This window comes from Oxyura jamaicensis, chromosome 17 (genome assembly GCF_011077185.1).
Source record: "Oxyura jamaicensis isolate SHBP4307 breed ruddy duck chromosome 17, BPBGC_Ojam_1.0, whole genome shotgun sequence".
Taxonomy (NCBI): domain Eukaryota; kingdom Metazoa; phylum Chordata; class Aves; order Anseriformes; family Anatidae; genus Oxyura; species Oxyura jamaicensis.
In genome coordinates, this window is record NC_048909.1 from 5,795,400 (window position 1) to 5,817,663 (window position 22,264).

The following is a 22,264-nucleotide window of genomic DNA, read 5'->3' on the forward strand; positions in this document are numbered from 1 at the left end:
AGTGGGGATCTCAAGCAGGTTCTCTGCTGGTTTTTGCTCAAGAGGGAAAAGGTCTCCGAGCACAAGCAGATGATGCAGAGAACAAATGAATAAAACCCAGCAATCACAAAAAACGTACTTAATGTGCTGATCAGAGATGGTTTAAAGGGTGCAGCCTCTCTCTGGGTCACTGAGTCCTGAGCTAGCATTGTGATAACATAAAATTGACCTCTTAAGGGTCCCACAATAACTTGGAGGCCTTTGAGATGCACGTCACGAAGAATGAAAATAAGTAAGATGGGTTTTCCTTCTGAAAAAGAAGGAAATCCCTGATTAACAGCTCTCCCTTCTGTAGTTGTGTCAGCAGAGAGGCCAGGGATGAAATGTGCCGCTGAGGGTGGAGAATTGCCTGGCTAGTGGTGAGGTCCCAGCTGAGGGAATGCAGGTGGGAGGAAGCTGTCCTGCGCCCTGCACGGTGTCTGCTTTGGGGTCAGATCTGCTTCACCTCCAGAACGAGTCCCTCTCACATACTTTGCCTGAAGCTTGCTTGAGAGAATCTTTCCAGAAAGGCAAGATGAACAGGAAGATCTGAGCCAGCAGGGAAACGTGTTCTGCTGTCCCTACCAGTTCACCTGTGCCACCAGACGGGAGGTCCGTGCAGCCAGCCTTCTTCCCCTGCTCCCTACTGATGGCCAGAGAACTTGGAAACAAGCTCCCATTGACAACCTTTTGTCACGTGGAGCTGGAAATGGCCAGTGCTTGGGACTTGTCCAAGCAGCTTAGAACTCTAAAGGGCACGGGCTGCCTTCCTGTTGCTCTGACAATCCTCTGTGCCCCTCTGCTGTGACCAGCACAGTGCAGCTGGCTGATCCTAGCCCTGGAGAAATCAGCTAGACGTTAACTTCTGAGCTTCCCAAAATCTACCAACAAAACCCCACGCAGGAAGTTAGCGCGGAGGAAAGTGCCCCCGTAAAATAACCCCAAAGAAAAAGCATTTATCCTCATGATTCACTGTGCATATTCAAGTAGCACCCGAGCTGCTGCCGCACCTGTGGTCCTTTGGAACAGGACACGAGACAAACTAGTCCTGGCCTCCTCAAACTAGACTTGAGAGGTGACGGAGGCAGGGGGAGAGGGAAGTAAGAAGTCGATAGCTGCACTGATCAATATTGGCTCTAGATATAAGCTTGGCGTGCTTTGGTGATAAAAATAAATGAATCAGATATGCTGACGAGTCATTAGCGTTTGCCTAATCATTATCCTCGGGCAGCTTTCCACGGGCGATAGATCTGCAAGTCGCCCGCCTTGCAGACTGTCGCCAGTGCTGCCCAGCGAGGGGTAAGGAGCTGTCTTGTGCACGTGTGCTCTTAGAGGGTCAAAGACGTGAAAGATGCTGAAAATTCAAGGGCAGGAATCAAAACAAGTCAGAAGTACAGCTGCGAATCCTCTTTACCATTTATTTCTCGGGCAGGTTTCACTTCTGTTTCAGTGCACGAAGGAACCAAGGCCCTGGGAGGCACTGCGGTGGGCATTCAAAGCCTGCGTACCCGGCTGACCCCAGAAGCAGCCTTCTCCACGGAGTAACAGCACCCTCCCTCCATTTGTGGGTCCCAAAAGAAACTGCAGCACCGCGACACGCAGCTTCGCTCATCCCCAGCACCAGCCTAACGCATCCAGCCAGCCTTTTTGGCAAGTGTTGCTTATTTGCAGGCTACATTTGTATTTTTCCTGCGTTTCTGGCTGCGCGGGCACATGAGGCTTGGCAGTGGCCTCAGGCTGCCCGTGCCAATGTTCCCTACCTTGGATTCGAGACCCATCTTCTCTCCCCGTGTCTCCCTCCGGGGCTGCTGCCCGAAGCCAAGCCTGACTCACGGTGGCCCCGTGCCAAGGCCGGAGCGTTTACAGCGGTGCCACAAGAACGAGGAGCGAGGCTGACTTTGGAAGCACCGGGGCCTTGCCCCGAAGAGAGGGCAAAGAGCGCGTGCAGAGGGGAACTGCTTGCAAGGAACGGCTTCAAAATCACCACCGTAACGTGCGTGCAGGCTGGGGCACGGGTCACATTTTGAGGGAAAACTGCACTGTCACTTCGGCTGGCACCTCGCGGGGGCAACCCCCGCGATTTTATTAATTTTTCCCCCAGCAGCTGGCTTGGGAAGCGCCATCCCTGCCTGCCAGCCCCAAGCGCACGGGGCCGGCCCCGCAAGCTCCCAGCGTGTCGGCGGGCCGGGCTCCCAAGAGCTGCAGGGCAAGATCCGTGCTTACCCGGCCGGGCCCCGTGCTAACCGGGGGGGGGGGGGGGGGGCCGGGCCGGCGGGCAGGGCCCGGCCCCCCCCCGCCCGGGGCCCGCTTCCCCCCCCCCCCCGCCTCGGCCTCCGCTGTCAACAAACCCCGCCGTCACTTCCGCCAGCCGGGGCCGCCGCACCGGAGGAGGAGCCGCCGGGGCCGCTTTCCCCCGGGAAACAGCGGCCGGGCCCGGAACGTTCCGGCCGGGGCTGGGTTCGCCCCTCGGTTCCCCCCCCCCCACCGCCTCCGTTCTCCCTCCGGGGCGGGGCCTAGCGGGGCGGGCGGGGCTTAGCGTGCGATGGGCGGGGTCTTGCGCGAGGTGGGCGTGGCACGCGGTGAGTGGGCGGGTTTGTGGGCGGAGCTAGGGGGCGGAGCTCTGCTTAGCCCCGCCCCCGCTGGCCGTGTTTCCACCCGGAGCGTTACGGCGGGGCCGCCATGTCGCGGCTGCACCGGAGCCGGTGGGGGCCGGGGGCGGCGGGGGGGGGCGGGGGTGGTTGCGCGGTTCCCGGCCGTTGCTAACGCTTCCTTCCCTCCCCTCAGCATCGCCGACTTCCAGGAGGTGCTCGGCGAGCCCACGGTGGCCCTGGCCAAGCTCCGCGAGCTCTGCTTCAGCGGTGAGTTCCCCCCCCCGGGGGGCCCCGCGGGGGGCTCCGGGCCGCGAAGCGATCGCTTCCCGGCCGTGCTCCCCCTGCCAGGCCGCAGCGCGCCCGTGTCCGGCCCTGTCGGGCCGCCCTGCCCCGCTGCGAGCTCCTGGCCGTGCTCTTCTTGCCTCCTGGGGAGGGAATAAAGCGCTGCCCGGCCGGTTCGGGGGCGGTGGCAGCGCGCAGGGCGAGGATTTGGGCTCACGGTTGTCTTTCTGCCTGCTGTTCACAGGGATTCCCTTCGATGGGGGGCTGCGCTGCCTCTGCTGGAAGGTGGGTTCTGCTTGGGGCGCTTTGTTTCTCGCAAGTGGCGCTTTGGGTCGCTTCGGTACACACAGGGCGGTTTTGAGCTCTCAGAGCCAACAAGAAATACTGATGTGGATCTTAAAAGCCCCTCTAAATTGACAATAATTTGCGGGATCAGCGCTGGCACGGTGACAGTAGCATTTAACGACACATTACGGCCATTGCTTTGGCTGATCGAAATTGGCTGGCTGCTCTCTGCAGGAGCACAGCCCGCAGTACAACCTGGGAGCGCACCTCAGTCACGATTGCTATTGATCAATGCTCTGAGTAGGCCTGCGTTGAAAACCAGTCCCTGAAATTTTCCTGACTGCCGTTTGGCAAAGATATAAACCTTACGGAGTTAACTCCCCATATTTTGGTTTGCTCATCGTACGGGTCTGATAGCTCATGCTCCAAACACTAACGTGTGTGCTTCCTGTACAGATACTCCTCAACTACCTCCCTTTAGAGAAGGCCTTATGGAGCTCTTTGCTGAAGAAGCAGAGGTGAGGACATCTGTACTTGCTCCTTTATTTCTGACGGTGTCTGTGGAGAAGGGGAATGGTTCCTTAAATAATTGAGTACCTTCATAAATTGAATTGTTCTCGTGTGGAATGCACTGTTCTGAAGGCTGTCTCTTGGGGTCAGTGGACTGAGCTCTTCAGTTGAACTCAACTGAAGAGAAAATCAGATGCTTTCTGGCTGAGCAGAGTGGTGCAAAGATATCTGTTTGAACTCAGTCTGGGTGCTTACATTGATGTAATCCTCTGCGTCGTGACAAATTCCTCTTTCCCTCCTGAAGGGATCTGTATTCCCAGTTCCTAAAAGAAATGATCATCCAGCCTGGGATCGCCAAAGCCAACCTGGGTGTTTCAAGGGAAGATGTGACCTTAGAAGATCACGTAAGTGCTGCTAAGCTTTGCCTTGCAGGAAATTCCCCAGAGCTATATGTTCCTCTGGAGTCTGGACTCTTATGCTGCTCTTGTTTCAGTTCTCAGACTATTTTGCTCTGTTAGCAGGAGGGATGCTTCCTAGGTACCAGCCCTGCGTTTGTGTCTTAGTAGCCTTAAGGGTGGATTACTGGCAGAGCACCAGTGGTTACGAAGCTGTTTTCAGCTATGCGTGTATCTTCTCTTCTCCTTTGGGGCTAACTGTCCAGCCCGTGTGTCTCCTAGGGAAGAAGAGAGGCTCCCAAGAGGTTCCTCTAGCGAAGAGATGCTTGCCTGGGAAGCTCTTTCCATGGGTGGGCTCAGAACAGGCTGCTCTGAACAGAGGGCGTAGAAGAGGCAGCAGAGTTGAGCTGTATTATAGCATGGGAGGCAGGAGATTTAATGTATTTCCAATTCTGCTGATGACTGACTTTTTTTATTTGTTGACTGTTTCCTGCATCCTTTTTTACTTCTCTGAAAGTGCCGTTAAGTTTGTGTCAAGGCAGGGGATGAAGTAACTGGTCAGAAGAGGCTGTAAAATGATACAGCTGCTTCCACGGCTTCTCCTGAACGTAAACTTCTCTGCTAGCATACAGTCAGCTGTGCTGCTGTGATCTCTGGAGGCCTTGGTGCTGTAAAACTGTCACGTAGGGCAGGGGGAGCGGAGTTTGTCATACTGCAAAACTGATCGCCCAGGGGATAGGTTGTTTGTGTTAATAATGTATTTCCGTTTTCCTGGGCACAGCGGTGATGTTTAATCAGCCTTCTCCAGAGCTGAGATAGCGGGGTAGACTTGTAACTGCTACCCACCCACACAACACGTCGTAGTGGTTAACTCCTGTGCTAAGTACAAGGACCGTCTCTGTTAGACAGGCTGGAGTTGCAATCAAGAATCTCGTTGACAGAGAGCAGAATACTTGGTTTGGGAGCAAAGCCACTAAGAGGCAGGTGGAAAAGGATTGGGAATGTTGGCTTCTGCCTGAGTGAACGTGCATGCTCGCTTGTTTTTCAAGCTGTGACCCGCCTCCTGCGCTGTGTGCGCTGTCTGGAGAAGCAGCGCTAAACAAGAGAAAGTTTAAACCTGATGTGCTGGGAACGTGCTGGTACCAGCTGACAATGGGGCAGCAGAAATGTTAAATCAGTATGTGTTTGCTGAGGGTTCTGGTATCTGTGAAGCATGCTTGGTTTTGTTTCTGTTGTTTATTTCTTTAGCCCCTCAACCCAAACCCAGACAGCCGATGGAATACTTACTTCAAGGATAATGAAGTGCTTCTCCAGATAGACAAAGATGTCAGGTATGTGAGGCATAACGACTCGGGTTTCTGAACCGGAGAGGTTTGCTTAATACTTTGTACTTTGAAAATCAAGTTTAATATTAAACTGAACTTTCAGTTTGACATGGGGCATGTAGTTCCTTCTTCTTGTGCCTGATTTCCTCCTGTATCCACCCTAGGAGGCTGTACCCTGACATGGCGTTCTTCCAGCGCCCGACGGATTACCCCTGCCTGTTGATCCTGGACCCCCAGAACGAGTTTGAGACGCTGCGCAAGCGGGTGGAGCAGACCACCCTCAAGTCACAGACGGTGGCACGAAACCGCAGCGGGGTTACAAATGTGAGATCTGGGTGTGGGCTGCCCGTGGGGCAAGGCGTCTTAGCTGATAAGGCGAATGGTCGTTCTTGGCCATTTTTCTGTGTTTGTCTCTGCTGCGTGGAGGAATTGTGTGAATACCCCAGCAGATACTGTGCATTCTGGTGGCTGGACGGCTTTAAAGAGCCGGTCGATGTATCTGACAGTTGGTAGGGGATTATAGGTACATTTAATTTTACATATTATATTTTCCTGACTTTTGGTAGAAGCCTGAGTTGCAGGAAGATGCAAACATTTCATGCCTGACGTGTGCCTTCCTGCGTGAGAACAAAGCGGTGAAGGGTTAATTTACCAAAGCTGACTTTACGTAGCCTTCCACAGCTGGATCACCTAAAACTGCACTTAGGAAAAGAGCGTGTCTGCTGAAGTGTGTGCTGTGTTTTTCCTCTTCTGTGAGCATTAAGTGCTACACACTTGCTGGTGGGGATGGTGGCGAGCTGCTGCAGCAGAACTGTGCTTTTTCCTCCGTTACTAACAAAGAGGTGGAACTGCTGCGTTTTTTTCCTGTATGGGATCAGGTGATGCAATGATTCAGGGCAACTGTTGCAGCACAGACTGCTTTGTTCGTCAGGGATTGGCAGCACTGAGGACTTCAGTGCCTTTGTGCTTCGTTGAGGTTCTTGGTTTATGTGAACGCCTGACTGCTTGGTGCACGCTGCCCAGACCTTCGGGGGGGCTACGTGCCTTCAAAGCCGAGCTCGTCACGTGTAAAACTCTGTGCCAGTTGGTTACCCTGAATCAGTCCTACTCTTGCCTTGCTCTTCAGGTGAGCTCCCCTCTTAAAACATCTCCTAATTCTCTGAGTGAGTACGAAGTTCTGCCCAACGGCTGCGAAGCTCACTGGGAAGTGGTGGAGCGAATCCTTTTCATCTATGCCAAGCTGAACCCCGGGATAGCGTATGTTCAGGGGATGAATGAAATAGTGGGGCCTCTTTACTATACCTTTGCTACAGATCCTAACAGTGAGTGGAAAGGTGAGAGACTCTTTTGAATGCTCAGTAATGGCTGGTGTACTGCGTGCTCTCTGTGTAAAGAAATGTCTGTGTAAAGAAAATGGGAATGAGACTCTAAACAACTCAGTTTTGACTGATCAGGCCAAAAAAAAAAAAAAGGCAAATACAGCAAGAGATGAGGACTCTGAAACCACAGCAAACTGACAAACTGAATGGGCTGTGTGGGTGGTGAGGGTATGAGAAGTGAGGATTTGGGGGTTTTTGTTTTGCATGGATCTAAGTTGTACTTCCTGGCTGAAACCAAAAATCCCTTTAGAAGCTCTTGTTTGCTTGTACTATAAATACCTTGGGAGAGAAGGGTGCTTTTTCTTGTTCTGTTTTTGTCTTTTTAATTTAAAAAAAGGGGGGAGAGAAAAAGAATGGAGTGGGAGTAGTTTGCCGGTTGCTTTTATTTCACGGAGCTCTGAGGGTGTGCCGCGGTGGCAGGGAGAGCAGATGGTGTTCTCAGGCATAGATATCTGCTTCTTGACCCTGTGTCATGAAGACTTTGTGTTGCACGCAGGGTCTGTATTTGCAGTGGCTCTGTAGATATTTCTACTCCCCCAAAAAATAATTATCTGGTCTCATCCTAGACCAAGCAAGCCAAGGTCTTGAGATAGATGACTTAAGTCAAGTACAGCAACCAGGTTATTGAACAAAAGCAGTTCTGTGCACCTCTGACAGTGATGCTTTCTCTATGCCCCCGTTAACTTTTTTTTTCTTCCCCAGAACATGCTGAAGCTGACACATTTTTCTGCTTTACCAACCTAATGGCTGAAATTCGGGACAACTTCATTAAGAGCTTGGACGATTCTCAGTGTGGTATAACCTACAAAATGGAGAAGGTCTACTCCACCCTGAAGGAAAAAGACGTGGAGCTGTATTTGAAACTGGTGAGGAGCTAGGTGTTCCTCTAAATCTTGGTTGGAATGTGGGGAAAGCAGCTTATTAGTGCATTTAAATGTCAGCCAATTCTGTTAAACTGTTACTGGGCTTGAATGGAAAGGTTGAGAGGCTCTGTGAAGGCCGTTGCCTATAGGACGTAGAGGCTGTCTTATCTATCAGCTCTAAAGTCCCCTGGGATTTGAGGTTAAAGGAATTGTGCCTCAGTCTTCAAAAACAGAGCAAAAAGCTCCCCGCTCCCCCACCTCCTGCCCTCTTCTGTTGTCGTTGGATGCCCTGACAACGTTAACTTAAACTTCGTGGAGATCATTCCAGAAGTAAACTGAAGTCCTGTAGTTTCCTACTTGCCTCATTCGATCGCTTTCCTTCATTCAGAGATCTCAGAGTGCCACGGTTTGCTGTGGGTTTTGTAGAACACCAAAAGGCAGCTTTTGTTGCAAACCTCCCTAGGTCTTGCAGTCCATTTGGTGCCAAAGTCTAATGAGAATCTGGGAAGTGTGAACTGTTGTTTCTCCAACCTTCACCAAATCGCTCTGATTTTTTTTTCTATATTTAGAGAAGGCAAGATGTTTCTTCTGTAACCCAAAAGATGATCTGTAAGCACAGTGACACAACTCACAATGTTGCCTGAAGACTCATTCAGTGGGGAGAGAATAAACTGCTTAATGTTTGGCTGCCAGGAAATGGTCTCGGCCATGCAGCAGCTTAAGAATGTCATCAGGATCCTGAGCTTGTTTGACCTTGCTTAAACTTATGGTCCCTGGGAGTTGATAGCAAAAAACAACAAGAAAGCTGTGGGCTAGGAGTGCTTACAATGTTTTATTGACCATCAGTGTGAACCCTGTCCCATGTTTTGTTTCTTTTTGTGAGCAGGTTTAACCTTTGATAAATACAGGGCTCCTGGAAAGGAGAGGAAATCCTGACAAAACAGTGCCTCTGCTAGAGGGGGAGGGCTGCGGCTTTGCAGATAAAATGTTATTCAAATGGGAAATTAAAATTTCTTGGCAAGTTTAACTGAACTAACACAAACAGTGCCTTCAGGAAGAAAAGCTTCCTTTACTTGTGTCTTAGAGGAGCGTTTTCTTGCTTTGTAGACTTGGAAGTTGCATTGAAGATCTTTCAGTATAGCTTGAATGTGAAGGCCTTCAAAGGAAGCAGTGGTTTTGCTGACGTGCTGATAGGAGTTCGCAGCCTAGAGCTATGTTAGGGTGGAGATGGGGATAGAAACAAGGGGTGCACCTCTTGGGGGGAATGGGCCAACAGCACGTATTCATTCTTTGCCTGGTGCATGTCTGACAGCAAGAACAGAACATCAAACCCCAGTTCTTTGCCTTCCGCTGGCTGACGCTGCTCTTGTCCCAAGAGTTTCTGCTGCCAGATGTCATCCGTATCTGGGACTCCCTCTTTGCTGACGAAAAGCGCTTCGATTTTCTTCTCCTCGTCTGTTGTGCCATGTTGACGTAAGTACGGAGGTAGCCTTTCCGCTCCTTTGTTTCTCTTGTTTAATGAAATCCCTGGATCCAGGAGTTCCGCAGGCATGTGTTAATGCACCTAGTGAGTAGGTTACAGACATTTGTCACAGTGGTAGTGGAAGTGTTCTCAAAAGCCTCTGTGAAGGGGTGGTGTGGTCCATTTTTAGAGTCTGTAAAGAGCCAAAAGCAGCTGGACTAATTTCCATCTTTCAGACTAATCCGGGATCAGTTGCTGGAAGGAGACTTCACTTTGAACATGAGGCTGCTACAGGTAAGGATTAAATAGAGCGGGCATAGGGGGGAATTTGGGGAATCTTGAAATAGAGAGGGTGGTGGTAGGCCTGGCTGAGAAGTACCAGATTTCTGATGGTTGCTTGCAGAAAAATCTTAAGGTTGTTCTTATAGCACGCTCATTACTGGAAGGATGAATATTTGCATGCTGCGGTCCCCACCACCCACAGGGAAACCAAACTCACTTGAGATGAATGACTGCCTTCACCTCCTTGGTGGTGGTCTCTCTGCTCCCTGTGCTGTTAACAGGGCTTCCGCTTGCACCTACGGAATGTGGCTGTGTGCTACCTGTGGTGTCTTCCCAGCTCTGTATGGATCTCTTCTCCTTCCCGCCCCTTCCTCGTGCTAGAGCAACGAGCTCTGTTTCAGAGTAGTATTCCTTCTGTGGTCTGCTGTTGGTGGGGCACAGCGCTGTGGTCTGGAGCCCAGCACTACCGTTAACATACAGCCTTCTTTTGCTCGTGCACCCTTTCTGGCCTACAAAGAAATTGTCATGGACTAAAGGCTTTTAACATTAAAAAAAATAATAAATGTTTTCCAGCAAAGTTCTGAAGCCCTATGTAACAACGTCAAATTTGTTGGCCAGAGGCTTTTGTTTAATTCTGAGGTCTGTGAGAGCCCAAGGTTGAGAACACCTTCGCAGAACAGCAGGGTATCTCTGATTCTGCCAGTTCCTGCTTTGGGCTGTGCAAGGCACTGGCTTTGATAAGGTATTTTGACATGAAGGTAGCCCTTGTAGCAGGCCAGCTGACTGCACCCTTGGAGGACAAGCTACAAAAACTTCTTGAAGGGTATCGGGGTTTGATCAGTTACAAAACAGGAAGCTGTTAACTGCTAGGGGAGTAATTGAATGTGACAATGTGTTATAATAGGTGAAGAATGCTACTGCCAAGGTTTGCTCTGCTTAGGTGGAATGATGTCTGCAGGAAATGCTAAGTTGACACTGAAATCGCTTTTCTTTAATGTAGGATTATCCTATCTCCGATGTTCACCTGATTTTGAAGAAGGCAAAGGAACTTCAGGATTCCAAATAGTCCATGAGCCTAACAACAGGTGTTGGAGAAACTGTATGGCAGTGGATCCTAGGAGATGCCGCTGTGAAGTGTGGCGCATTAAAACTCCTAGCGGTCTCTGCAGGACTTCAGGTTTTGCGTTAGGGCTACTGGCCACCTTGAAGACTTCCTTCTACTCTATTTATTAGGTCAAGGACTGATTACTTCCCCATCTGCTTGGGTCCTGCACTCCAGAATTCTCAAACTTCAAATGCCTATGTGCTGCCAAACACAGTTCTTTGTATCTTTTTTAATGACTTCAAGTGGAGAAAGAAACCATCTGTCAGCATATCCCTCAAGGGGTGGACTCCTGCATCATGAAGGTAGCTTCTGGTGGGGAAGAGACAGGCTGGATCCAGTGGATTTTGGTGGGTGAGTATAGAAGATCTTTCTCCTGTGAATAGAGAATGTCTCCCAACGAAGTCACACACCCTGCCACTCAAGTAGCTTCTGGATTCTTCTCCCTCGTGTCTGCACTTGGCCATCCCTGGGGTGTGCAAAAAAAAAAAAAAAAAAAAAAGATTGCATCAGTTTCTGCATCCAGCAGTTTGGACCCCTTCACATGGGAAAGAGATCTTGAGAAGCTGGGATGGGAAGACATCACTACAGCTGCCAGCTTTGTGCACCAAAACTGCCTGAACCCAGAATGGCCTTACCAAGAAGGTCTCCTTGAAAGCAAGGCTGCAGCGGTTTTAATTGATGAGCGAAGTGTAGCTTGAAGTCAAGCCTTACTACGCACAGCCTTAGAGCAGGAGCTTGTTGCTGCAGGGAGGCTGAGCCCTCAGGCTGCTTTCCTGTCTCTGAACTGGGGCATATCCAGCTGCAATCAGGATTCTGAAACACAAGAAACAAGCATCTAGTTGCATGAAGACAGCTATAGTAGGGACTTACACAGGCACGGCATTGGGGTTTCCTGCCTCGGTGGCTTGCATAGTATTACCCCGCGTAAGCTCTGGTCATGGTAACCTTGGTATTGTCTCATAGCACTTCTTGCCAGGAAGGCACACGTTACAGGTCTGAGCTACAAGAGTCCTTTTCCGGTGCAATTCAGTGGGCATACAAGCATTTCAGTCGTTAGCTGACTCCTGGGGCTGATCCACATCCTCTGTACCAGTCCTGTTGGCGTGACAGTCGTGAGTTGGACACTTGTCCCTCCTGAGAGTGAAGCTGCTGCATTTTGAGTACTTTAGAGCAGGCTTAGGTGAACATCGACGAAGACAAGCTATGGAAAGAACTGCTAACCTGCTGATCAGAAACCATAATCCTCAAAGGGAGAAACTGCCAGCACCCAGGTGCTTGGGTTGTGCAGAAGCTCCTGAGTGAACACTAACCCGGCATGCTTTACCCCTTTCTGTGCTGGCTCACCTCTGCATAGCTGTTTGACACTGCGACTTTTCGGTGTTTATGGGTATTGATTTGTTAAAGGTCAGTCATCTTTCTAAGATCTGCTTAAGCTGCTGATGGCCTAGAACGGCCCTACCAAGAGGGATGTTGTCAGCCTTTTGCTGTTTTACTAGTGTTACTTCCTTCACTGAAGGCCAGTTCTTTGCAGGTGACTGTAATTCACATAAGGCTGGGTGGGGAAACTGGAGGACAGGTTGATGCACGTACCTGTGTTCTTGTTAGCAATCCCAAGCAGTCTCTCTGCTTCTTTAGAAGATGCTCAAGTGGCACTGGTGCAGCAAGGTGTTGCTGCTGTGGTGGACCATGAGCTTAAAACAATCTAATTAATACCTGTGGCTAACAGCATCCCTCTTTGCTGCAATCCTTTTAGAGGGTAGAGTTCTCCTCCAAGAAGAATGGAGCTGAAGGACCAGGACGGCTGTGTGATGGTGCATCCTGTCAGCTCTAGCCACTGGATGGGTGTTCCTCCTGCCTTTATCGCTGCGCTGGTCTAGGTGGTCTCAGCTGCTGGCTGCCTGCACTACAGAGGCCGGTTGTCAGACCTCACATGGCCAAACTGCTAGATGGTAGCCACAGATGTGGAACCGGAGGGTCAGACTCTTAGCAGGGTTGGACCTCCTCCAAAACACTCTTCTGAATATTGCTGTAGCTCTCATACCTTCCATGCACAATCTCTCTGTATGCCTGTGCTGGCCATTTTGGGTCCCCCTTGCAAGTGCTTATTGTGGTTTCTCACTGGTAACAGCAGCTCCCGTGAGGGCTCCTGCTCTGGAAGCTGGGAGTCTCCTTAAAATCTCAGAAGGCAGCAGGCAAATGAGGATCAAAACATTCCTTGCGGATGAACTCCTGCTTGTTTTCAGAGTCACATCTGGGCCCTGAGGCTGGCCTCCGCTGCAGTGGGGTCAGCCAGCTCAGGGCCGTGTGTGGGGCTGGAGCATCGCCAACGCTTGAGGAGGACACGGTGGAGGTGGGTGCTGGAGCACCAGTGCCTGCTGCTGGCTGGTACGGGTGTCGTGCTGTCTCTTCCCTTCCTAGGTGTCCAAGGGCTTATTACGCTCTTTTATTTCTCTTCAGGGGGTGATGGTGAACACTTTTAACAGGAGTTTGCAGTGGTTTAACAGGATAAGATGAGAGCTTTGGCTGCTGGAAAGGTTCTCTGGGATAAATTCAATAGCTTTATCCAGGCAAGCCTATAGCTGCTAAACTGGTTAATTTGAGTTCTTTGGGGAAAACTTTTAACAACTTTGATACACCCAGGCAGGCTGGTTCCTACATGAAAAGCTGTTTTATGTCCTTCCTTCTCCCTCTGCTGTGTGGCAGGACTTTGTTCTGCTGCTGGAAAGGGCTTTGAAGGGAGTTGTTCTACTTTTCAATGACTTGGGCCATCCATTTCTTTATTCCAAGACTTGCCCCTTTCTTTAAGAGCAAAAATGGATTTTTCTGAGGGGAGAAAAAGTCTTGTTCCCAGCTTTTGAATCACCTCATTAGTTTCCGTGTATTCATTCCTCAAAGGCTGTTTGTGATGATTTTAATTTTTTTTTTTTGAGGTCAGGTGGCATTAGCATTAACTAACTGCTGGTTGTTCCTGGTGTGTGTGGCCAAGTAGCACCTGTGCCATCCTGGGGGTGTTTCCTCCTCTGATTTCTTTCAGTCCAAAGGTGCTGCAGCATCAGGTCTTTGGGTCAGAAGGTGGGAGCCTGGGGTGCCTTAGGATGCCTTGTTTCATAGCGGCCTGAACAGGGGATGTTTAAATAGCTCTTAGGAAGCGTTCCTCACAGGTGGCACTGCTGCTGGGTGGGGTGAGCAGGCCCATCTTCAACTAGGAGGAAAATGAGGGCACTATGGTGGGTGTGGGGACCTGAGCCTTCCCTGGGAGGAGGAGGAGGTCCAGTACCTTCACCGTGTGCACGTCAGGCTCCTGGGAACTTTGTGGCTCTCCCAGAGAGGTAGAAGGACCGGGATACCAGAGATGAAGTTGTTGATGATGGTTGTGCGGAATGACTGAGTTTGAATTCTGGGACCTCACGGGGAATTATTCACGCTTTGGCAGTGAGTGGGATAAAGGCCTGGAGCTGACTGGGGGCAGTCTGGGGCGTTTGGGAAAGCAGGGGCTGCCTCCCTTAGTGAGGGTCAGTGACTGTTCTCGGGGCTCTCTCCTACTCTGCCCTTCCCCAGGAAGAGAGGAACACACCTGGCGGTTTGTCAAATAACACTTTGTTTTTTTCCTTTACCTTGTCTGGAAAGAATTGCCAGAACAGGGTGCAGAGAACACTTCATCACTCTAAAACTACTTCTTTTATGCTTCTTTTTAAACACTATTTTTATAACGCTTCCTTTAGTGAGACGGGGGGGGGGGGGGAGGAGGCTTTGTGCCGCCACCCGCCGCTGCGCGAGGCTGTGCTGGGCGGCAGCGGGAGCTCCGTGTGGCGGGGCCGCTGCTGCTCCTCGTCCTCGTACCGCCCACGGCCGGGCCCAGCGCCGTGCCGCATCCCAATAAAGTGGTTTCTTTGCACACCGCTGCCAGCTGCGCTTCTGTGGGCACCGCGGGAGGAGCGTGGAGGCCTTGAAGGGGCAATTCCCTTACGGGCGTGTGGCGGCGGGGCGGGCACCGGAAGAGAAAGGCCTTCGGCAGGAACCACCGGGAGCGGGAGTCACTGCGGGGCCATGCTGCGGGGCCGCTGGCTGCTGCCCGGGGCCTCCCTGGCTCTGGGTGCGGGGCTGGGAGCAGCGCTCACCGCTCGCTGGCAGCGCCGTGAGGACGATGCGGAGGCAGTGGCGGGGCTGCTGGGCCGCGTGCCCGTGCTGCCCGTGGTGCAGGCGGCGGCGGCAGCAGGCCCACCAGCGGTCCCCGGGTCCGGCAGAGTCGAGCTGACCAAGTACGGCCTGCCCGGCTTGGCGCAGCTGCGGAGCCGCGAGTCCTACGTGCTGTGCTACGACCCACGGAGCCGCAGCGCGCTCTGGGTGATCGAGCAGCTCAACCGGGAGACGCTCAGTGGAGCCTCCGACCGCGCTGCCTGCGACTTCCAGGAGGACGACTCGGTGCACGAGTACCACCGCGCCACCAACGCCGACTACCGCGGCAGCGGCTTCGACCGCGGTCACCTGGCGGCCGCTGCCAACCACAAGTGGAGCCAGAAGGCCATGCGGGACACCTTCTACCTCAGCAACGTCGCCCCCCAGGTAGGTCTCGACCCTGGGGTGCTGCTGCTAAAAGCCTGGAGCAGCTCTGGCAGAGAGGGGCTGAGGTGACTGCGTTCCCTCGGGGACCCACAAGGATCATTGAGACCAGCTCCTGACCCCACACAGGGCAACTTAAGAATTAAATGATATATCTAAGGGATGGCGATAATGTTAGCCCCAAGAGCTTCTGCAAACAGGCACAAAGGTGGTCCTCGGTAAGGACCTGCCTGGGTGCTTCCTGGGAGGGACCCCGGTCAGCGCAGCGTGCTGCAGCTGGACAAATGCTCAGAGGTTGTAGTCTGAGGCTCGTGGGTTCTGTTGCTAGCTGTGCAATGCAGGATCTCTGCACGCAGCTTCCAGAGTGCAGGTGGCAGTAGTGACCTTGTCTTGCAGTGCCCCAAGCACTCCAGAAGGTTTACAGGAAGGCAGGTGTTATGGGGAGAACTCTGAGCAAGGAGGAAGTGCCCTGGTGACTAACTACTGCCTGTGTCCACTGGTTGTGTTTTCAGGTTCCTCATTTAAACCAAAATGCCTGGAATAACCTTGAGAAGTACAGCAGAAGCTTGGCAAGGAACAACAAGAATGTCTACGTCTGCACGGGACCTCTTTACCTGCCCAGGTAAACACGAGGACCCGGCTGGGACCACACTCGAGTGATGTCGCACTGGGAAGGTAAAGCAGGCCGAGGGCTCGCAGCCACCCAGCTGCTCGAAAACAGGAGCGATCTGCTAAGAGCCCCTTCAGTAGGTGAGACCAGCAGCGTGCAGAGTTTTTGCAGAACGGTGATTTCTTGGGATTGGGCTTAGTTTCCCGTTCAGTTAATTTGGGAATACCTAGGGCGGGTTTCTTGAGATAGAAGGTAACCTGGTGGCTTTTGTTTGCAGTTCTTTGTAATGTAGCAGCATTAAATTAACAGATTAGACTGCAGAACCCCTCCCTGCAGGATAAAGCTCCCAGGTTTCATTTTGCGGACTACTTGTTCACCTAAGAGCATGACATTATCTGCAGGGATATTTGTGTAGGACCGTGAAGAGCAGTTCTCACCAGCTGGGATTGTTTCACAGCAGGGAATAGCTTGGAAAGGCTGTTAAAGGAGGGACAGCAGCGAAGGGATCTGTGGGGAGCAGACCCCGTGTAAAGCTCAGCCTTGCTGAGTCACCCAGCCTCTGTTTACATCTGTACGGCAGAAGCAAGCAGGGCTGCTCCCTGCCATGCTGTGCAGCGGGGGCTCTCTTAGGGTGGTGCTGGGGGGCTGAGGGGTGGAAGAGGCACCAGACTGGGGGATAACGGGGGACATTGCTGTTGGTGCAGGATGGAGGCCGACGGGAAGATGTACGTCAAGTACCAGGTGATTGGGAAGAACAACGTGGCCGTCCCCACCCATTTCTTCAAGGTGCTCATCCTGGAAAAGGAGAGTGGGGAGATTGAGCTGCGCTCCTACGTGATGCCCAACAGCCCCGTGGACGAGAACATCCCACTTGAACGGTTCCTGGTTCCCATCGAGAGCATTGAGCGAGCCTCAGGGCTCCTCTTCGTCCCCAACATCTTGAAGAGAACAAGTAACCTGAAAGCCATCACAGCTGGAAACAAGCGTTGAACCCTGACTGAGGAAATCCAGGTATCTTCTGGAAGGGACTGACAGCAGTAGTTCACAACATCTCCTTGTGCAATTTTAAATGCAGGGACTAAGAATCAAAGCAGCGCTTCCGGCAGCCCTTTCCCATTTCATGTAACAGTGAAACACATGCAAAGCATGTCTCAGGGACAAGTTGCATGGAAGGTTCCTGGGCACCTGACAAGTAGTTCTCTAGGATTTGCCCCTAAGCTGCAGTACCTGGGGGTACTCCTGTAACTCCTTTTGTGTGTGGCTCTTAAAACACAAAGGGAAGTTACTTAATTTCTGTATTGAGCAGGGAAGGACGGGAGCAAGACAGGTAGAGGGAGAGGTCCTTGCCTTTCTGTGTCCAGAGGACTGTGTAATTGTTTTCTTTCGGAAGTTGGTTTTAGCAGTAAAGCTTTGAAAATCCGAAGTATGGGTTGTTTTCTTATCTGCTCTTACTGAAGTCCCTGAATAACTTGGCAGGAAGGGGGACGGGCAAAGCCAGCTTCTCCAGCTGCTTTCCTCTTTGAACTGTAACGAGGTATGGTGGTGACGTGCTTTAGCATCATGGAACAGCGTGGGGTGGAAGGGACCTTAAAGATCATCTGGTTAGCTCAGAGCCAAGTGAAGCTCCAGCCCTTCCTGCCACTGGGAAGGAGGAAGCCTTTGACTTAAGGGGGGCTGGGGATTCAGGCTAGCTGTGTGATGGGAACAGCTGCGTAAGGACAAGGATTAAATTACTTCCTCCAAGGCTGAAGGCCACAGGGCTGCAAGGGCACTGAGTGCCCATCTCTGTCACAAAACATTCACACTCAGACTTCAAGGTAGCTGAGGTTTGGTACTGTTTTATTCCCCACCTGAGACATCTGAATTGCTGAGACTCACTTTGCTGCCAGGCTTGTCCCAAGCTGCTGCGAGGCAGCAACCAGCTCTTGGCTGGATGCTGCAGGTGGAAGGGCCCAGGCTTGCTGGTCCCAGCAGAAGCCGGATGCTCGGTTGAGCAGCGCTGCCAGCTTTGGTCAGGTGTCCTCAGCTTCCCCCAGGCTTATCGCTCCAGGAGCCTGGCAGGGCTTCCCCGCCTCTGAATAGCAAAGGGCTCTTCCTTGAGGCAGTCCAAAGTGGAGGACAAGGTCGGTGGTTTTCCTTCCTTCAGCTCACGGTGGTTGTCTTCACAGCCTCCTCGATGCGAGGTCTCAGTGCTGACAGAGAGATGAGCAGCGCTTCCTGGAACAGACCCGTGCACTCAGAACTGTCCTTGGCAAGGGACCCCTGGGCAAGCCAGGGGCTGTTTGAGGCATCGCCAGCGGGAATGTCACACTGCCTGGCTGTACGTGTCACTGCCAGAGGCAGGAAGGCAGCGCTGCTCTGTGTGCACAGGCACCACACCCGCTGCACCGTTAGCCACCGGTCCTACCTCTGTTCGGATGGTTCGGCTGCCTTGGCTGGGACAAGTGTTCAGGTAGAGGTCAAACAGAAGGCTTGGGTCAGTGACCTCCAGGTTTGCGTCTGCATCAACCCCAGCTTCTAAGCCCTGAAGACCTCCAAACACAATGAGGGCGTGCCTAGGGGACAGCACAGGGACAGGGTTAGAAGGAAAACCATCGTACCGAGGCAGGTGTTACAAGTGTAGGGGGGGTCTGAGTGGGCTGAGGATGTGTGACACAAACCTAAAGGAAGGGAGAGTGATCTGGTCCACAGAACTGCCCCGCTCTGAGGTCCCAATGGAGAGATCGTAGCCTTCCTTGAACGGACACTCTGAGAAGACAGCACCTGGGAAACAAACACAGCACGTGGTTATCAGCGTGGTGCTCCTCACCCGTGCTGCCTTCTGGGCAGGTTCAGACACTCCACAGGTGACTGGTGGCAGCAACAAGAAGTGATTTCCAGCACCACTAACGCATCAGAAGACTGATCCCTCTTTCCTGCCTAATTCCCTTGCTGCAGGAATCTCCTGGCTCTCAGCTGCATCGCCTCAAACAGGTACCAGGAGCCATGGAAAATCAAAATACGATTTTCCTAGGAAATACGATCTCTTAGATGACAGTGGAAAGGGAATTTGCAGGGGTCTTGCATTCAAAAGTCACTGCAGGCTTAGATGTGAGTGAGGGGGAGGTACTTATCACAAATGGAGATGGAAAAGTACCAGCTCTCGTCAGCTGCTGCGATGCACTCATTTGGAAAACCGGTGAGTGTGAAAGTAGAGGGTGACGCACTGGTGGCTGAGGGGGGCAATTCACACTTGTAGCTCTATCCCTCAAATTTGATTGCTTCATGACTGCTAGCTGCGTAGGGTGTACGCTGCCTTTGAGACAAGACTAGAATTTAAGGAACACATGTCAACATGTTACAGATGTGCAGCCTGAAGTTGGTGTGGAAGCCCAGGCAGGATTAAGCTCCTTCTGCACAGCAGAAAGCAAAGGACGCCTCCAAATACTTACTCAGGCAGGAGGCGAGGCGGACGCTGTAACCCCAGTACAGGCCTGACACCGTCCGAGGGTGGTGTGAGGACACCACGATGCCCTTCCGCACTTTTGCTTCTGAAAGGGAAGCAAAAAGATTAACAACCCCCGTGACGTCCTGCTGAGAGCTGAACTTGACCAGCCACATACTGAGGTTTCTCCTGTGGCAAGGCGCTGACTCACTGCAGAGCCAAGAGCCTCCCTTCTGAGTGCGTTCTGGGAAGTGGGAGCATGTTTGGGCTACTTACGGCTGGTCAAAGGGCTGACAGGTCCTTCCCGTACACGAGGGGGCTATGTAAGGGTGTTACCACATTGTGTGTGTAGTGAAGAGAATGTGGAGCTGTTGGGTACCTTCAGACGTTAGTAATCTGAAGGCTGTCACGCAGAAGGACTAACTCCAGTAGGAGCAGTTTGCAGATGCTAACGTGGCAGCAGATTACCTGGATTCTGTGGTTCCTGCAGGCGCACCGTCACTCGCAGCCCAGGCTGCAGCTGTCTGTCGATCTGTACCTCCTGCAGGGACAGTCACCAGCAGCGTCAAGACAGTCTGGGGGTACTGGGGAAGGTGGGGAGGGAGGGAATCCTCTGAAGAAGGGGGGCCTGTTGTGGCCTGGAGCTGGAATGAGGAGCTCTGCACTCAGGGGCTGCGTGTTGCATGCCGTGCAGAGCAGGCTTGGGGTGGTTGGGTCACCAGCCTGAGAGTTCGCTGCTCAGAGGTTCAAACTGAGCAGCAAAGCAATGACGTGCTGGGTGGGCAGGCCAGAACTTGGGAAGTTACAAATGTTAACTGGTGAGAAGGGACGGGATAACACCAGCACTAACCCCCATTCCAGCCTGCCGTGAAGCAGGATACTCAGAAACCGAGCAGTACTTGTACCCACCATGCCTGCTTCAGATCTGCCAGTGACAGAATGAGTTGTTTTACCCACAGACGTACCTTCCTCATCCCACAGTTGACAAAAGAGCCTCTGCCTGGCTTACTTGGCCGGTCCAACACTACGCCTTCTCGGTACTCTGAGTCCTCATCCATCCGCATGTGGTGAGGGCTGTCCAGGGGGTTGAGGAGTCCTGGAACAGCATACAGGATGGCAACAGCTAAGGACAAGGCACAAACTGCAGGAACGTGTTTAAGTACAGCTGCTCTGCTGTCCCCTCCCTCTGCGGTCCAGTGGAGCACAGCACCTCATCCCCACTCTAAGGTGGGGAGAAGTTTTTAAGCTCTGTGCATCCCATGCAAAATGAGAGCCAGAGCTGAGCCAACAGTGTGGGACAGAGACAACTGAACCATTACCTGCAAACTGCAGATCTCCGTGTTTTGGAAAAAAGGATTTCCTCAAGTACCTATTATCAGAGAAGGTTCAAATATGAAAACAGTTGTTTCCAAGAAACCTGGGCCTCAGCTCTAGCTTTTTATTGACTCAAAAGGAGCTGAGTACAGAGCACGATTAACTCTCCCAAGTCCCTGCTGTTCTTTCAGTTAAACTCCTGAATCAGACGTGAAACACTCAGATTCTCTGTTCACGCATAATCGTGCACTATAAACAGAGTTTAGCTCCTGCTCCTGGAGCCCCCAGCATGAGGTAGCCATGCAAGTCATCAGCTGGTAGCCAGTTCGGATACTCATCTGACATAGTCTGACTGCAGTGGACTTACTGAGGGCACTCCAGGTACTGCAGGATCCGAGCCAACTGCACGCAAGCCTTGCCTTTCTTTCCAATTCCTTCAAATTCCCCCTCCACACTCCTGAAAGAGAAAGAGAGCAGTCTGTAAACTCGGTATGGGATTGCAAAGCAACAAAGTCTTGGTCTTCTGGAGATCTGACCGTTTCTCCTTAATCCGTCAATAGAAGCACCCTCCCCCATCAACCCTAAAAGAACTAGGAAACCTTCTCCTGCTGCTTTGCTCTCCCCACGCTGGCATTAATAATCCTAGGTTCCAAGGCAGTTAAGTGAACAGCTGTGCCCAGTACAGGGCTCCCCCATACTGCTGCTGTCTATGAGAAATTCAAACGGTTGAGGTATACACAGTTCTTTCCTGGTCTCAGCTAAAGAGAAGACTGAAGGAACAGAAAGCATAAAAGGAATGTTTCCTACAGCACAAAATAGCTCATCCTTACTTGGCATCTTCCCCGTACTCGTCAAACACCACGATCTCATCCACGCAGAAGATGGCACAGGCTCGGGCAATCTGTCCGGCGAGGTAGGTCCGCAGCTCCAGCGACTGGGCGTTGTTCAGGATGGAGCCTGGCAGGGCGACGCTCAGCGTGTAGTGCCGCCCTGGGGAACACGGTGCCATCAGAAGGGGGCCTCGCAGGGCCTGACAGCTGCATGCACAGCATTTTATGTGCTTCAGCTGCAGCAGTGGTGGGAGAAAAACACAGCGTCCGCTTCTTAGATTTTAACTAGGGGGTTTCTGTTAATAAAGGCCTGTCGTGCAGTGCCTGTTGTGGTGTGTTCGTGCCTGTTAGTGCACGTGGGCTGCCCTCTAACAGGCCTGTGGAGATAACCGTCCCCTTTCTGAGGCCACCTGGGCTACCTGCCCTTCCCCAGCCCCTCCCCAGGCCCCCAGCACACCACCTCTGTCCTCCTTCTGCTCCTCCTTCCGCGCTTGCTCCGCCTGCTTTTCCGCCAGCTCCCTCATGCGCTGCTTCTCCAGCTTCTTCACCAGGTTCAGCTCCTTCCATTTCTTCTTCTCCGCCTTCCCTGGGGCGCACAAAACCCCGGACCCCACCTCACCGTCAGCAGAAGGCGCCGAGAGCCGGGCCCCCAGGGCGGCTGCAGCCCGCCCCCTGCCCCTGCCCGGCCCCGGCCTTACTCTCCTGCTTCCAGCGCCGCCAGTCCACCTTCCTCTCCTCAGCCTGCGGAGAAGGGGACCGTGAGGGGGCGGCTAGGGGGCCGCCGGGCTCCCCTCATGGCTCCCCCCCTCCCCGGGGCTCCCCTCAGCGCCGCCCGCCCCTGCTCCCCCCCCCACCTCTCGGGGCCGCTTGGCCGCGCCGCCGTCCGCCATCTTGTGCGCGCTGCCCGGCCCCGCCGTGATTGGCCGGTGCCCGCCCCGAGTGGGCGGGGCGGAGCGTCTCGCGAGCCAATGGCTGGGCAAAGGGGCGGGGGTAGGAGGGGTTTTAAATCGCCTGCGCGGTCTGCCAAGC

General features: G+C 52.7%; 3 protein-coding genes across 3 annotated transcripts; 2 read left to right on the forward strand and 1 right to left on the reverse strand.

Annotated features, from left to right (window-relative positions):
• Window positions 1-2,599: 2,599 nt before the first annotated feature.
• TBC1D13 (TBC1 domain family member 13) lies at window positions 2,600-11,905 on the forward strand. The gene is made up of 12 exons (XM_035341965.1): window positions 2,600-2,720; window positions 2,803-2,876; window positions 3,136-3,176; window positions 3,633-3,694; window positions 3,991-4,090; window positions 5,330-5,412; window positions 5,571-5,730; window positions 6,533-6,740; window positions 7,488-7,651; window positions 8,961-9,121; window positions 9,347-9,404; window positions 10,393-11,905. The coding sequence occupies exons 1-12, from the start codon at window positions 2,698-2,700 to the stop codon at window positions 10,456-10,458; spliced, it is 1,200 nt and encodes a 399-aa protein (XP_035197856.1). The 5' UTR covers window positions 2,600-2,697; the 3' UTR covers window positions 10,459-11,905.
• An 896-nt stretch (window positions 11,906-12,801) lies between these two features.
• On the forward strand, window positions 12,802-17,090 carry ENDOG (endonuclease G). The gene is made up of 3 exons (XM_035341964.1): window positions 12,802-15,060; window positions 15,570-15,679; window positions 16,372-17,090. Exons 1-3 carry the CDS (start codon window positions 14,179-14,181, stop codon window positions 16,655-16,657), a joined length of 1,278 nt encoding a protein of 425 aa, XP_035197855.1. The 5' UTR covers window positions 12,802-14,178; the 3' UTR covers window positions 16,658-17,090.
• A 394-nt stretch (window positions 17,091-17,484) lies between these two features.
• SPOUT1 (SPOUT domain containing methyltransferase 1) lies at window positions 17,485-22,206 on the reverse strand. Its single transcript, XM_035341966.1, has 12 exons — window positions 22,090-22,206; window positions 21,934-21,976; window positions 21,696-21,821; window positions 21,236-21,395; window positions 20,773-20,862; window positions 20,411-20,460; window positions 20,057-20,187; window positions 19,560-19,632; window positions 19,099-19,197; window positions 18,328-18,430; window positions 18,075-18,222; window positions 17,485-17,884 (listed from the first exon to the last, which is right to left on the reverse strand). The coding sequence occupies exons 1-12, from the start codon at window positions 22,123-22,125 to the stop codon at window positions 17,810-17,812; spliced, it is 1,134 nt and encodes a 377-aa protein (XP_035197857.1). The 5' UTR covers window positions 22,126-22,206; the 3' UTR covers window positions 17,485-17,809.
• Window positions 22,207-22,264: the final 58 nt, after the last annotated feature.

Bases quoted from the DNA above. Each gene is read 5' to 3' on its own strand.
- TBC1D13 (XM_035341965.1), top strand. From the start codon at position 2,698: ATGTCGCGGCTGCACCGGAGCCG. The intron at 3,695-3,990 runs GTGAGGACATCT...TCCCTCCTGAAG, and splicing joins TCTTTGCTGAAGAAGCAGAG to GGATCTGTATTCCCAGTTCC. The intron at 5,413-5,570 runs GTATGTGAGGCA...TATCCACCCTAG, and splicing joins CAGATAGACAAAGATGTCAG to GAGGCTGTACCCTGACATGG.
- ENDOG (XM_035341964.1), top strand. From the start codon at position 14,179: ATGCTTCTTTTTAAACACTATTTTTATAACGCTTCCTTTAGTGAGACG. The intron at 15,061-15,569 runs GTAGGTCTCGAC...TTGTGTTTTCAG, and splicing joins TCAGCAACGTCGCCCCCCAG to GTTCCTCATTTAAACCAAAA. The intron at 15,680-16,371 runs GTAAACACGAGG...CTGTTGGTGCAG, and splicing joins GGACCTCTTTACCTGCCCAG to GATGGAGGCCGACGGGAAGA.
- SPOUT1 (XM_035341966.1), bottom strand. From the start codon at position 22,125: ATGGCGGACGGCGGCGCGGCCAAGCGGCCCCGAGAG. The intron at 20,461-20,772 runs GTAAGTCCACTG...CTCTGATAATAG, and splicing joins CAGTACCTGGAGTGCCCTCA to GTACTTGAGGAAATCCTTTT. The intron at 17,885-18,074 runs GTAGGACCGGTG...GGTCTGTTCCAG, and splicing joins GCCGAACCATCCGAACAGAG to GAAGCGCTGCTCATCTCTCT.